General features: G+C 40.9%; 1 protein-coding gene and 1 pseudogene across 1 annotated transcript in view; both read left to right on the forward strand.

Annotated features, from left to right (window-relative positions):
• The window catches only part of UHRF2 (ubiquitin like with PHD and ring finger domains 2), a 77,132-nt gene that overhangs the window by 28,394 nt on the left and 32,610 nt on the right, over nt 1-16,128 (forward strand). The window contains exon 4 of the mRNA XM_069961942.1: nt 15,425-15,684. Within this exon, the coding sequence (XP_069818043.1) occupies nt 15,425-15,684 (260 nt within the window). The remainder of the gene's footprint in view (nt 1-15,424; nt 15,685-16,128) is intronic.
• On the forward strand, nt 10,746-10,919 carry LOC138787665 (U2 spliceosomal RNA; annotated as a pseudogene).

Here is a 16,128-nt window from a genome sequence, read left to right on the forward strand (position 1 = left end):
GATCCCGCCTCCTTCACTGAGTGGCTGAGCGGACCTGAGACGTCACCTCTCGGGCCCGCGTCAGACACCCGGAAGCGGGAACCGGAGCGACGCGATGCGGGACCCGCCGCTGGAACTGGGGAGGTGAGTGGACGTCTTTTTTTCTTTCAGCCACCTCCTCCCCGGTCATATGAAAAAATAGCCCCCAGGCTGGACAACCCCTTTAATAACAGGACAAACTCCTTAAATTGTCACTGTCGTTATAATTTTCCAAATGTAAATCAACAGGGGATGTGAAATCAAGTTTGCAATTTAAATTCATTATTTATTTATTTTTAGTTATCATGCTTTAAAACAAAGCTATACGTATCTGAAATCCAGGTCCAGCATCCTGAAGGCAGCTTTTGTTTATGTTAACACTACATTTAACAGCGTCCGTTGCATAGCAACGGACACTGTTAAACTGCCAGCCGATGGGCAGCATTCAGGATGTTCCTGCAGCTGATACCTCTGTATCGGCTGCAGGAACGTTCTTTTTTTAACGTTGACTTGCGGGCACAGCCGCACATTACATTGTGTGAACAGCTATTATTTCTGGATTTATTTATTGAACAGCATCCGGAAATGATAGGCAGGTACATTACTTACATTACTCTAAAGAACGGACGTTAACATAACGCTGTATGAACATAGCGGGCGGCATTGCATTCACTTCAATGCAATGCCACCCCTGCAGTAAAGAACGGACGCTGATTCCATTGCAGTCAGCGTCCGTTCTTTACTGAAAGATTACGTTGTGTTAACATAGCCTTTTAGTCTTGTGTGTGTTGGAAAAAAAAGAGACTAAACGCAGGAAGTACTGCTCATCTGCGCTCTTACAGAGAAGGCAATCATTTTATTGATGGACGCATTGAGCCGTGACACTCTGAAAAAAGAGGCTTAACACATGAAGTCCTGGCCAGTGCAGAGTGTCACAGCCCAATGCGGTCGTCTATCAAATGACTGCCATCTTTCTGTGTTTAGTCTCTTTTTTTCAATTAGCAAAGGACTAAAAAGCTGCCTTCAGGAGACAGGACCTGGATACAAGTATAGCTTTGTTTTAAAGCATGATAACAAAAAAAAAAAAAAGAAAAAATAATAATTTAAATTCCAACTTGCTTCATTTTATATCCCCTGTTGATTTAGATTTTGAAAGTTATAACAACAGTGACACTTTTAAAGGAAATTGCACAAAAAAATTTCCCCCTTGTTGCCTGGCTGCATCCGTTATTGCTATGTCGGTCCCACACCACCACTGATTGGCTGAGCACCAAAATCCCGTAAAACAGACACAAAGAATTGCACTCCAGTGGGGTACTGACTGAGATATAGTGGGAAGTATGAAGGGGATAAATATAGTTGTTTGTGTTTTTTTCCTTTTTAAATGCACGCTAATAACTATAGAATAGGGAAGAAAAGTCTCCTGAAAACCCCTGTAAAACGTAGGGCGGCAAATGTCCTCTGCCATCAGGTCATGTAAAGTGACACGACGTAGTACCCTTTTACTTTTTTCATCAGTTTCTTCATTATTTTTGAACCTGTTCTACAAGATACTGTGGCTCTCAGTTACCTCAGCTATTTTGAGCCCCCCCCAAAAAGCCAGAAGTCATAGAGACAAGTGAAAACTTTAGATAGGTCTGGGTCTAAGTGTTCAAACCCGTTCCAATTGGGAAATAGAGCCAGGAGAAGACTGCGCTAAGCGCGGTCCGCTCCTGGCTCTGTGTCACATGATCAGTCGGGCTCCATAGATCTCCATTATAAGTCCAACTGATAATGTGACACAGAGTTGGTAGAGAACCATGCTTAGCGTGGTCTTCTCCAGGCTCTATTTTCCAATCGGTATGGGTCTGCATACTCCGATCCGGACCGATCATATCTCTGTAGCTCCATAAGTGGAAGTATAAAAGGATAAAATGATCTGAATAGGGCACTTTTAAGTCTGTTAATTTTGTAAAAATTTTTTATTTTGTTTATATTGGAAAATAAATTGAAACCTATATAAACTGGATGTCATTGTAATTGTAACAATCCAGAGAATAAAGATAATGTGTCAGTTTAACCATAAATTATGTGTGTAAAATATTTTACCTCACAAAGAATTTTCTTTCTGTCTCCATTGCATTTTACAATAAAATAAAAGTTGTCATTATAAAATAAATTTAGTTGTGCAAAAAATAATGCAAAAAAGGAAAAATGGCCGTTTTCACGTTAGGAAAACAAAAAATATTGCACAGGATTATTGGGTGAGCTTATTTTCTGAACCTAAGACAGTCTGAAAAAGATTCCCAAAAGATCAGGAAAATCATGGGCTAAGACGCATGCTGATGTGTACAGAAGCTATTAGCTTCTATTATAAAGGATAAGAATAAAGAAGGCTGCAGACCATTCTTCCTTGGTCTGAATGTTAACAGGTGCCCTTTGAGCATGGCAGATGACGTTGGCTAAGGTAGCATGCTAATGTATAAAGCAGTTAGGTAGAGGTAAAAATAATGAAAAGCTTGAAGCTAACACTGGTCCTGCACATAAATGAGAGAAAATGGCGGAAAGCAGTCGCTGAAGCAGACATGACATTTTTACTGCTGTTTGGGAGGGTTTTGTTAGTTTCTTTTTTTTTTTTTGCAATTCACGCAAACTATGGTCTCCACATGATAGGACACTCTTCTCAACAATAAAGAAACGTTAAGAAATCTGCAGGAGATACCAGAAACACTCATTCCGGACTGCGGCAGTGTTTGAATTACACTGCTCGCCTCGTAGTCTTTTTACATGTCTCATTTGGCATTCAGTTGCCATGGGGATTTTACTGACAGAGAGCTTGCATTTGTTCTGAACTTGTTGCAGTGATAGACGCTAGTAGTTTTGTACTCTGTTTTTCAAACTATTTTTTACAGTCTCAGGACTTAGATTCTTCTTAAAGGATTGCTGTGAAATATTTGTTACCTAATTTTAAAACTTTAGTAATTTGCCAAATAGATAGACTGTGCCTTTGGTGCGCAAGTGCTTAAAGTGATATTGTCCCCCCCTTTCCATATAAGGAGTTATCAGCACCATTCTTAAGCTTATATTCTAGACATTTCATATCTTACCATATAAAGGATTCCTTGGTGGTCTCTCCCCTCAAAAATGCATGTTATTGGTGGACAGTGCTGTAGGCGGTGAGACTTAACGGCTGTCGTGCCCCATATCTTCACCCATATCAGCGCTGTAGGCCCACCCTGTGATATCATATGCACCCTAGGTCCTGCCCCCTCCAGAGCGTCATCAGAATGGGCTGACCTAGAGACATAGCTCCCGTCCTCAAAAGGGACAGGGCCTTGGTCTCTAGGTCAGCCCATTACAATGATGCTGCAGAGGGGAATGGGCCTAGACGCAGATGACACCTCAGAGGGGTGGGGCCTATAGTGCCAATGTGGTCTGAGATATGGAGCACAACATCCGTTAAGCTCAGTCTTTACGGCACTCTCCAACAATAACATTCCTTTTTGAGGAGAGAGGCCACCAAGAAATCTTTAATGCAGTAAAATATGAAATGTCCAGAATATAAGCTTAAGAATGAGAACTTTTTTATGGAAAGGGGGTGGCAATATCACTTTAAGCATTTGTCTGCTAAATCCAGCCCACCCACCACCCCTTTTGAAGCCATATTCACACTATGGTCTATTGAAAAACCAAACTGATTTTAATGAAAAAACTACTTTTTCTGCAGTATCTACATAGAAAACTGCATTTTTTTTAAATGGCTAGAATTATCAATAATTGGAAAAAGTTGAAAAAAGAGCCTGTTGATTAACTTCTACTGTCGGGCATTGTAAGGAGGTGTATGGCTCCATAACCTGTGGGTGACTACTGCTCTGGGCTACTTATAACTAACATCAGTGATCTTGCCGAACTTGGTCATTTAACTATTTAAATGTCACGACTAGAGATGAGTGGACCTTGAGCATTTGATTAGCGGTGGCTGCTGAAATTGGATAAAGCCCTAAGGCTATGTGGAAAACATGGATATAAGCAATGGCTGTATCCATGTTTTCCTGACAACCTTAGAGCTTTATCCAAGTTCAGCAGCCAGAGTTAATCAAATGCTGAACGTTCGGGTTCGGATCGACTCGAACCCGAACCTGGTTCGCTCATCTCTAGTCACGACCAATAGTGATTGCACCATTTAAATGGCCAAATGACTGGTGCTGCATCTGTTGGGTGTCCGATTGGCGCCCCTGCAACATGATGGCCAGTTGGTTACATCTGAAGCTGTGGTTTATACTTCCCGCTGGCAAAGTATCTCTGCTAATAGAGTCTTGACACCACAACTTAATTATTTTGGTTACGTTACATCTTAGATAAAATTGAATAAAAGGTGATTTGAACAAAAGTCTCATCTTTATGAAAATGGTAAAGGTAAAAACGAACAGATTAAGAGCAAATAATTAGACCCAAACAGCTCTGTAGACATAAAATTAAAAAAGTTATTGGGGTCAAAATATTGTGATTTAAAACATTTTTTTCTTTTAAAGTTTTACATTTCTTTTTTTAAACATAAGAACAACTCACAAAATGTGGGTATTGCTGTAATCACCCTGACCTGAGGAATCCTTACAATGTTTCTGCATGGTGAATAGAGTAAACAGAAGGAGGAAAAAACAGAAAATTTGTCCAGTCCTGAAGGAGTTAATAATGTGTGTGCATTACTGGCCATTTTTAACAGTAGAAATGCTGTTTTACAGACCCCAAAAAGGGCAGAAATACATTGTGTGTACAAGGCCTTAGCCATTTTCGTCATTTTTTTTTTTTTCTTAAATCAAAACCAGGGGTGGGTTAAAAAGACAGAAGCTGTGCAAATCTTTCCATTATAATTTTGCCCTGTCAGTTCCACTCCTGATTTTGATTGAAAAAAATATAACAGAAATAAAATGCTTGAACATAGCCTAAGGTCTCATTCACATGTTCCTGAAAAGTGTCCATATTTGCTGATCTGCAATTGTTGGCAAAGATAGATTACATTGCTTAAAATAGGGCTATTTACTCATCCGCATTGTTTGCCTCCGCATTTGTGTTCCAGAAAAAAATTGGAGATGTAGTGTGGACAGCAATTGCAGCACATTTCTTAATAGAAATGTATTTGAGCCTCCACGATCCGCAAACCATCCGCAAAAAACTATTTCTGGGTATCTGCAAAAAAACACGGATGCTATGAATGTGCTCTGCTGATGGTTTTTAGCAGATTGCGGATGCCAAAATGTGGACACGGAGTTTAGTCACCAAAAATATATTAATGTATGAATGCGTATCATCAGTCTTCAGCATTTTCAATTACAGCTGGTTGAAGTTGAGAAGTGCTACAGCTGCTATGCACTTAGTGTCATTGTCATTATAACTTTCAAAATCTAAATCCACAGGGGATGTGATATAAAGCAAATCTGCAAATTACATTCATTATTTTTTTAAGTTATCATGCTTTAATTCAAAGCTATACTTCACTGCTATGAGATCCAGGCTCCTGAATGCAGCGTTTTGGTCTTGTGCTGCTTGAAAAAAAGAGACCAAACCCATGAAGTCCTGACCACTACAGACTATCGCGGCTCAATGTGTCCGTCAATCACATGACTGCCTTCTCTGTGAGTGCTCAGATGACCTGGACTTCCTGCATTTGTTCTCTCTTATTTTTTAACCAGCACAAGACGAAAAATCTGCCTTCAGGAGACTGGACCTGGATACAAGTAAGTATAGCTTTGTTTTAAAGCATGATAACTAAAAAAAAAAAAAAAATAATAATAATAATGTTAATTGCAAACTTGCTTTAAACCCTTAAAGGACAAGTGCCATGAAAAACTTTTTCCCAGTAATTGAAGCACATTACAAAGTTATATAACTCTGTAATATACTTCAATCACCTATCTGCCTCCCTTCCCTGTCTTTTCCCCCCTCCACCCCCCAGCAGGAAGTGTCCTGACTCACACAGACCTGATTACTGTCGTCACCGTCACCAGGCAGCTCCTTCTTGTGAGGATGAGTCATCAGCAGGAGGGCTGCTCTAGGTCCTGTTACACCAGCCTCCCCCTCCCCCTCCTTGTCAGGTGACTCTGCTTCCTCAGCTTATCTTCTCTAGTGACATGACTCCTACACTGAGTCCACGGCAGCAGGAGAGAGGGTATGAGGGGAAGGGGGAGCTGCCTATGTGCCGGAGTCAGTCAGAGGGAAGATAAGCAAGTGAGATGGCTTGCAGTTGTTCAGCCAATGGGAGCTGAGCAAGCCTGTCACCTGACAAGGCAGGGGAGGGGGGAGGCTGGTGTAACAGGAGAAGGAGCTGAGAGAAGAGCTTGGTGACGGTGACGACAGTAATCAGGTCTGTGTTAGTCAGGACACTTCCTGGTGGGGGGTGGAGGGGGGAAAAGGCAGGGAAGGGAGGCAGATAGGTGATTGAAGCATATTACACAGTTATATAACTTTGTAATGTGCTTCAATTACTGGGAAAAAGTTTTTCATGGCACTTGTCCTTTAAAGAGAACCAATCATGGGCGGAAATTAAAATTTTTTTTTTCGATAATTAGATTAAAATTGTTATTTTATTAATATTTGTAATTTAAATTAATTACTTTTAGGGCCGCGTTTTCGCAATATACCTATTTTCTTTTTGTGTCTCGCGCCGGCTCTTTTGAAAAGAGTCGGCGCGCGACAGGAAGCTCCCGGCATGCCGAGCGGCAGGAAGGGCTCCCATGAGCCTTTGCCACCGCTCTGTAAGTACACAGTGATCCCGCGCTATACAGCGCGAGATCGCTGTGTATGAATATCCTAACTGGGCCTATTAGTCTATTCCTGAAGATACAGACTGCCTGTGCAGTCTGTATCTTATTCTTTTACCTATAGCTGTATAGCGGAGCGGAGCAGTAAGGCCGGGGGCGGCCATCTTGATGACGTCAGTGGTGCGTTCCAGCGCTGGAACGCAAGGGACGTAATCAAGATGGCGCCCGGCTTTACTGCACCGCTACAGAGGAGTGGGTAAAGTATAAGATACAGACTGCACAGGCAGTCTGTATCTTCAGAAATAAACTTCATGAAGATACAGACTGCCTTTGCAGTCTGTATCTTATACTTTACCTACTCCTCTGTAGCGGTGCAGTAAAGCCGGACGCCATCTTGATTACGTCCCTTGCGTTCCAGCGTTGGAACGCACCACTGTGACGTCATCAAGATGGCCGCCCCCGGCCTTACTTCTCCGCTATACTGGATTAGGTAAAAGCATAAGATACAGACTGCACAGGCAGTCTGTATCTTCAGGAATAGACTTAGGGACAGAGAATCTTTTATTATAGGGACAGTTAATTTCAGGTGATTGGTTCTCTTTAAGGACCGAAATTTTTTTTCCAGCTTTGCAGCTGGGTCTCCTGGGTCGGTAGGTAAAAAAAAAAGCCTTTTAAACACAAGGGCGCAAAATCAAAAATTGCCTCGATCCTTAAGGGGTTAGATCACATCTACTTCTGATTTAAATTTTGAAAAAAGTAATGACAGGTACACTTTTAGGTCAGGTTCACACTGCGTTTTCCCTGTTTTCTGTTTCAGTGTCCCTTAATTTTAACACACAGAAAAAGCTAAACAGTCTTTTTAGCAGCCTAACTGTAGTTGAAGCCCAGCCATTACAATATAAATGTATGTCTCTGTGGCATATTTGAAGCTTCAGGCGACCTATGAGGAACTCGTAGGGATCATTTGAAAGGGAACCTGATGCTTGCAACAGACTGATAGCTTTCCCCCTATTAAGATACGTGCACACTACAGAATCTGCCCACAAGTGGGTGCAATTCCATAGTGTGCACATACTCCTACTGTTGAGGCAAAAAGCCCACAACTCATGAATATGCCAGTCTCCAAGGTAAGAGCTGGCAAAGCATTGTAAAACATATAAAACATAGGCCTAACTTAACAATATTAAACATAATTGATACTTATTATATGCTTGTCACACTAAAGGTACATCTACTTCCTCTGGGGTGCCTGCCTCCTACTCTTCTACACCAGCTCTTGTCTTCTGTGGGACCTTCTGCGTCAGGTTTCAGATTTTCAGGTCATATTGTATGAGCTTTGATTTTCTTATGCAACCTGAGGCTGAATATGACGTAAGACCTTGTGGATTATTTCACACTGCCCTGACATTTGTCCCGGTATGTGCTTGCTTATTGTTTTTAACTCCTGATTGACCCTGATCTTGACCTCAGGAATTGCTCCTATATATTGCCTCTGCCCCTCCCTATAGATTGTTCATTGGTACCTGTGGTTCTAGAACTGGCTCTGATCCTTAACTCCACTCCTCATTACTCTCCATCTCATCTACTGGCTTGCCTTATCTCGATATTTTTTTTTATTTATTTATCTTGTTACTGGTGATGACACTTGGCTCCATTGCTGCTTATGCTACTATTGTGCTACTGCTGCCAGGCCAGGATTGTTCTGGAGACCATGACATGAGGAACTTTTTCAGCACAGTCTATACTTCCTCATATAGGTTAAGGCTGAAGACCAGGATCCCATATTGCAGTATAGCCAGTGCCAAGTGGATTACTGTGTAAAGAATCTGCATCACAATCTACAGTTAATGACCTTAACATGTGTGACCTTTGCTTCATATAGTTTAACAAGCTGTAGAGAAAATAGTTTACCTGTTATCATAGGGAAGGGGGCCCTGTCCTTACTTGTTATTTTATATATTATACTGAACCATTGATAGCTGCAATTGAATAGGGTGTATTCTGTCTGAGGAACAGAGCTCACAAACGTGCATGCTTTGTTGAATGCAAATGTTCCAAAATGATCCCAGTGCTTGGTTTTTTGCACAGTTTTAACAAGGACTGTCTGTACCATCCTAACCTAAAGGTAAAAAAGACAGGAAACTTAGAGACAGGAGGAAATGCCGGCATCCATTACAAACCAGAATCTTTTGTAATGTAAGCCATCTGCATTTTTTTTTTATTCCATGTGTTGCAGCGGAGTGCAGCCCATTGTTCTGTTTTTCTGCTACCACAGGCTAGAGAGAAGCTGGATACAGTTCGACTCCTCATCAGTTATGCTACAGGAATTCCATCATATGTGGATTACAGATGAAGCAAAACATTTCCAGTTCATTGATCAATTAACTTTGCATTAAAGAGCCACATTTCTCTCCTTTTAAGACAATGAGTCCACACAGATGGATCATAATTTTAGCCTTCATTGTCTCCAATAATGTACATATAGTCCCTTAGTAGGAAATAAGTGTAATCTGCAAATAGTTGAATGACATATTAACCCATGACATTTGTTAATGAAAATATATTTTTCAGACCCATTTGTCAATATTTTATAAAGCATACATTTCATGTGAACTAAACACCTCTCTTTATAGCCCATATTTATCAATCTGCCTGAAACCAAAACTGTGGTCTTGCCCATAGCAACTAGTCACAGTTCATCTTTTATTATCAAAGAGATTGTTAAGAAATAAAAGCTGAGCTGTGATTGGTTGCTATGGGCAAAAACAGACAGTTTTGGTTTTATTGAGATTGAGAAGTCTAATGCTATGTTTACATGGAGCGATAATTCGCCCAATCGATCGTTTAACGATTTTAAAGCATCGATTTGGTTTTAATAACTGTCAGCGTTTAGACAAAGTGAAAAATTGTTTAAAAAATAGTTATTGCGATCGTTTTAAGATAGTTTAAGCCCATCTCACACATAGGGTGAATCGGTGAAATACTGTTTACACAAAGCGATCTGCGAAGTTTTTGCGAACGACCAACGACGATTTGAGAACATGTTGAAAGATCAAAATGAATGATTTCTCGCTCGTTGCTTGATCGTTCGTTGTGTTTACACGAGCCGATTATCGCTCAAATGCGATCGTTATTGCGAAAATTCTAACGATAATTGTTCCGTGTAAACGCACCATGAGCCAATAAGTTGTTTTCAGCCTCTGGGGCTCAGTTAGTTTGTGATCACAGTCAAGAAATAAAAAAAATATATATACAATTAGAAAATGAACACAGATCGTAATGGTTCAGTATAGCTTCTCTTAGTTAAAAGAAATGAATAACTAAACAGATAAAATGTCTGATTAAAACATATAAGATTTAAGGTGGTTTTTTTTGTCTATGTGTGCTTTTCAGTATGTTTAAAGATACCAAGCAAAAGAGGGGGTTCAAGCGACACTAAGCCCCTCCCCAGTGACACTGAGTATCAGATTGTGCCAGTAACAGCACACAGGAAAACTGGGGTTACAGTATCACTTTAAAGTATGTGGCCTCAGCCTTTTTTTTTAAAACCAATGAAAACTACTATATCCAGTAGGATCCTAAGAGATACATACAAATACTTTCTGTTAAAGCCCTCTTCAGATATTAAAGATAGATGAGCTCTGCGGGTGTAAGTGCCTCACCCCTGCAGAGAGCTGAACACCGCCCAGATCACTAGTCATGGCTCTCCCTCTACACCACGCACTGTATTTAACAATATTTTACCAGCTTTCTGCCAGATACAACATTCTTGTCTCTAGTTTGGGTGGAGTTTTGCAATTAGGCTTAGGGTCCATTTACACAGAAAGATTATCTGACAGATTATCTGCCGAAGATTTGAAGCTAGAGCCAGGAATGGACTATGAACAGAGATCAGGTCATAAAGGAAAGATTTTTCCTCTTTTCAAATCCATTCCTGGCTTTGGCTTCAAATCTTTGGCAGATAATCTTTCTCTGTAAATGGAACCTTATATCGCTTCTCGGCCTTTTGGCTAAGATCAAATCAGTTTAATATGTGATACGTCCCCTATTTGGGGACCATATATTAAATGAATTTTTAGAACAGGGAGCTGGAAAAAGAGTTTGCTCTGTCCTCTCCAGGCATTGACCTGGTACTGCAGTGCTTCTAGGTTCAGTGCAAAAAAAAAAAAGGACACTTATTCACTTTAATAGAACTGAGCTGCAAAACCCCACCCAGCTGGGAACAAGAGTTGTGCTGTTTCTGGAAGATGTTTTGCTAAGCCTGGATAACCCCTTTAGGGTATAAACCCACACACCGTATAAGCAGCGTATTTACTGCTGCGATACGCAGCAAACACGCAGCAAATACGCAGCAGATTAGATCTAAATAACTAAACACAGCATCAAATCTGTACCAACAAATCTGCTGCGTATTTGCTGCGTATTTGTTGCGTATCTGCTGTGTATACGCTGTGTGGGTTTGTACCCTTAAGGTCCTTTTACATACTTTTTTTGTAAAACATTGCATCCCTGAATGTAAGGTGACACAAAAGGGACTACCTACTCTTGCCAGTCTTAGAGCATTGGCAAAAATAATGTTCGTAAGCTATGTTCATGGAAGATATTTCGAGTTGACCATTTGACACATCTTGCTGAGATGTTTCACCCAGTATGACAGTTTGGTAGCTTTTTAGGATACTGTATTTTACTAAATAAAAGTAAGCATTTAAAGTGCAAACTATTGGCAGGTTCATACATACAAACTAGCCGATATATACCTGACGCTGCCTGGTGCCTTTTAGGGGGAATTTGTTCTAAAAGAAATATGCTAATTAGTCCATTTGGTGCACTGGGGGTGTTCCTCAGCCCCTCAGTGCACCTTCCCACCTGTTGGCTCATAACTAGACACTGTAGGCACATCTCTCCCGCACAAGATCTTGTGCATGAGCAGGAACAGCAGCCCAACACCATACATGAATGCACATAAGTAGCTGTGGGTGTAGGAGCCACCTGGCGTGTTGGTGCACTGAGGGGCCCAGGAATGCACCAAGGGACTCATTAGCATATTTCTTTTGGAAAAGAATCCTCCTAAATAGTTCCCCATATAAAAATAAGAAGACCAGCACCAGAATGGGCAGCTCTGCAGCAACAGGTACATATCAGCAGGTATATATTTATTTATTTTAGTTATGCTTAAAGGCCCTATTACACCAACAGATCTGATGACAGATTATCTGCCAAAGATTTGAAGCCAAACCCAGGAGTGGATTTGAAAAGAGGAGAAATCCAGTCTTTCCTTTATGACCTGTTCTCTGTTTATAGTCTGTTCCTGGGTTTGGCAGATAATCTTTGGCAGATAATCTGTCGTCAGATGTGTTGGTGGAATAGGGCCTTAAGGATGTGCTAAATAATAATAATAATGAAAAAAAGCCTCACTCTTCTGCTACTGCTGTTTCAGAGCTCCAGTTCCTGCTGAACAGCACTTCTAGTTTGTGTATGTGACATCACAGGTGGCACTTAAGCAGTTTAGCACTGCCTCATGGACACTGGGTATAAAGCTGGGTTTAAAAATCAGGATTTTTTTCTAATTACCACGAACATTTAATTGCCCTGTCAGCTATCCTAGGTGTCTGCAGCTCCTATCAAAAAAGGAGAATTGAAAGTTCTTTATACAAAATGTTAGAAAAGGTTATAGAAGAAATAAGTAAACAATAGTGGTATAAGGACCCGTGAGGATCATTACAATACCAACATGGATTATTTCTTTTATTTTACTAACGCTTACATGGATTATATCTTGGATTATTTCCATTAGGACTCGGAGTATGTTCACATGTTTATTGTATATGGAATTTGATGTGCCATTTTGCCATGAAATCCTTCTAAAAACAGTTTGCATCTCATGTATGTAAATAGGTTTTTCCATAAACCCTTTCCATTCTAGGTGGAAATGCTGAGGATTAGCTTCACTAAATGACAATGGGATTGATTATTTTACATATCCACTTAGAACAAAACTACAACATATCAGTTGAATATCTGTTCCAGAAATAAAAGTACAATTGTCATTTCTGTTACCTTAAATGGGTTGTCCATTAATTATTGATAATTTAACAGGCTGCAGAGAACCTAAAGAGTGCCTGTCATTATCAAAAACTTTTATTATGTCTGAGAGACATCAAAAGTTTTGATCAGCCAAGGTCTGAGTGTTCAGGCCAGGGGTGGGCATTTTAATTTTCCCATGGGACCACATGAGAAGTTTTTGTTTAGGGACAGACCAATATATTTAACTCTGTTCTGGTGTTGACAGCAGTGGGGGGGCGGCGGGTGTTGACCATGGGGAGCAAGAGCAGGGGCCCATACATCGTCATGTCGGCAGCACTCTTAACATTACATTTTGGGTCCCCATGAATCTAAACGTAATGTTTAGAATGCTGCTGACACTCATTGATTCACAGATTTACAGATGCTCTGACGCAGGGGCGGACACAGACTGCATAGGGCTCCATGGAAAAAATGTGTCTGCAACCTTTTCCATCTCGGGGCACTCCTACCAAATAATTTTCTACAAAATACTTGTGATTCAGAGGTGATGTCTTCATTGATCTGAGGCATTACTTTTTTCCTCTCCATCTGGCCCAGGCCTCCATGATGATTTTTTTTCCAGCTACAATGCATCTCTTCAGAACCTGCTAGACAAGCATTGTAGGCTTTGCACTTTTCCTTTAATTTCCCTCCTTCTTACCCATAGGGTCCCACACAGTAGTAATTCTGCTGTTTTGGTGTCATGTGCAGTAAAGTGAGTGGGTATGTGGGTTGCCCCTGTAAGTAGGATCCTCCTTATAGTAATAATATCCCCTTCTATGACCTCCCCATATAGTAATAATGCTCTCTGATTTGCCCCCTTGTATTAATAATGCCTTTTGCTGTGTCTTTATATAGTAATAATGCCCCCTGCTGTGCACCCCACATAGTAATAATGCCTTCTGCTTTGTCCCCCACCAACATAGTAATCATGCTGTGCACTCCCACATATTGATAATGCTCCTACTGTGCACGCCCACACACTAATAATGCCCCCTGCTTTGCCCCTATAGTAATCACGTGGTTTAGACTGACTCCAAATGCAAGTCTATGGGGCTGTCTATGGCTCAGAGCAGGAAGAGGGGCTGTCTATGACACAGAGCGGGAAGAAGAGCTCTCAACAGCACGGTTGTCTCCCTGCTCTTTCTACTTACTGGTTAAATTCTAAACACTCAAACCCTGACCAATAAAAACTTTTCATATGTTTCACTGACATGTCAAAAGGTTTTATTTCTGAGAGGTACACTTTAACAAACATCCTCTTCCGCCCCTCTTTCTTGCCTAGCTGGTTTCCAAACTGCCCAGTGTCTGCCGCCATCAGTTTCTTTAAAGTGACTCTGTACCCACAATCTGACCCCCCCAAACCGCTTGTACCTTTACATAGCTGCTTTTATTCCAAGATTTGTCCTGGGGTCCATTTGGCAGGTGATGCAGTTATTGTTCTAAAAAACAACTTTTAAACTGGCAGCCCCGTGCCCCACGGGAGTGGCCTAGATTGTGTATGCATTAGGCTGGCACAACCTCTCTATCCCTCCTCCCCACCCTTCTCACCCTCCTCATCATTAGGAATGCTCCAGGCAGATTGCCTACTATTCGTCAGCTGTGTCAGCCCTGCACATGGGCTGGATCGTTAAGACACCTGTGCAAATGCTCAGCATGGAGAAAATGTTCAGGATGGAGAAAATGTTCCAGTGGCATTCCTAATGATGAAGAGGGTGGGGAAGAGGAACGGAGGGGTGGTGCAAAGTTAGGGCACAGATATTCTAAGCCACGCCCGTAGGGCTGTAAATTTAAAAGTTGTTTTTTTAGGACAATAACTGCATTACCTGCCAAACGGACCGCAGGACTGATCTTTGATTAAAAGCAGCTATCTGAAGGTACAAGTGGTTTGGGGGTCAGATTGTGGGTACAGAGTCGCTTTAAAGATTCCACTGATGTGCCATGGAGACAGAAGATGCCCTCTTGGCATAAACAGAATAAAGACTTAGGCTGGGTTCACACTACGTATATTTCAGTCAGTATTATGGTCCTCATATTGCAACCAAAACCAAGAGTGGATTAAACAGAAAGGCTCTGTTCACACAATGTTGAAATTGAGTGGATGGCCGCCATAGAACAGTAAATAACGGCCATTATTTCACTATAACAGCCGTTGTTCTAAAATAACAGCAAATATTTGCCACTAAATGGCGGCCATCCACTCAATTTCAACATTGTGTGAACAGATCCTTTCTGTGTTTTTAATCCACTCCTGGTTTTGGTTGCAATATGAGGAGCACAATACTGACTGAAATGTAAGTAGTGTGAACCCAGCCCCATGCTTTCTATGCCTAAATTATGTTTTCCTGTGCGCATGGTACGTCAGTGGAAGCGTTGAGGAAAGTGGTGGACACCAGACAGCCTGGAAACTGGAGGGGCGGGTAAGAAGTGGAATGGATAAGTATACATGTGTATATTCTGCACATCCCAGCAGCATGGTAACTTATGAAAGAATAATGGACAGCCCTTTTAAGTGATGGAAGAAAATATCTGTTCCGTCCTTCATTTAAATGTCCAATGAGCAGTACAATATTTACAATTACATGCATAGTATTTTTTATTCACAGATTAATGAACTGGTTGATGTCCGTGATGTAACCATTGGAGCATGGTTTGAAGCACATGTTGAAAATGTTACCAGAGCCACAAAAGGACACAAAAATGGCAAGGCTCATGTTAAAGGTGGCCACTCATGTAAAGGGACCAATGGAAGTCTAAGTCCAGAACATTATAAAGAGAACTCTGGTGTTTCGGATACCACTCCTTCCACTTCTTACTCTGAATATGTGGATGATGAAGATGTAACTTATTTTATAAAATATGACGAGTAAGTCTTGTGCTAAAGGAAGACATCTGATCTAGTAGAGCTAGTGGAACTGTAAACATTTTGTTTGGAAGAGGTGTCATTTTGACACTTGCTTTTATGCTTTATAGCCTTCTATGTTGCCTTATAAAGATTAATTACATTTTTATGTTGCCAATTTCAACAGTCTACTAATGTATGTAACCGTTGGGTGGCATAAGGGGCCCACATTTCTCTATATTTTTCTCTGCTTGGCTTTATAAGAATTCCATACTTGCGGACTATGCAGTCAGCATATTGACCATAATGAGACTTTAAAAGAGGTACTATGGTATTAGAAATTTGTATTTAACGGTATAAAAGTATCACCCCAAGATATATAACTTATAACTAATATTGTGGTATCACTAATAGTACTGGCTTCAGCAGCTTTTCAGAGCTTCACTGACAGGAAATGCAAAATAGAAG

The sequence above is a fragment of the Dendropsophus ebraccatus genome, chromosome 3 (genome assembly GCF_027789765.1).
Source record: "Dendropsophus ebraccatus isolate aDenEbr1 chromosome 3, aDenEbr1.pat, whole genome shotgun sequence".
Lineage (NCBI taxonomy): Eukaryota > Metazoa > Chordata > Amphibia > Anura > Hylidae > Dendropsophus > Dendropsophus ebraccatus.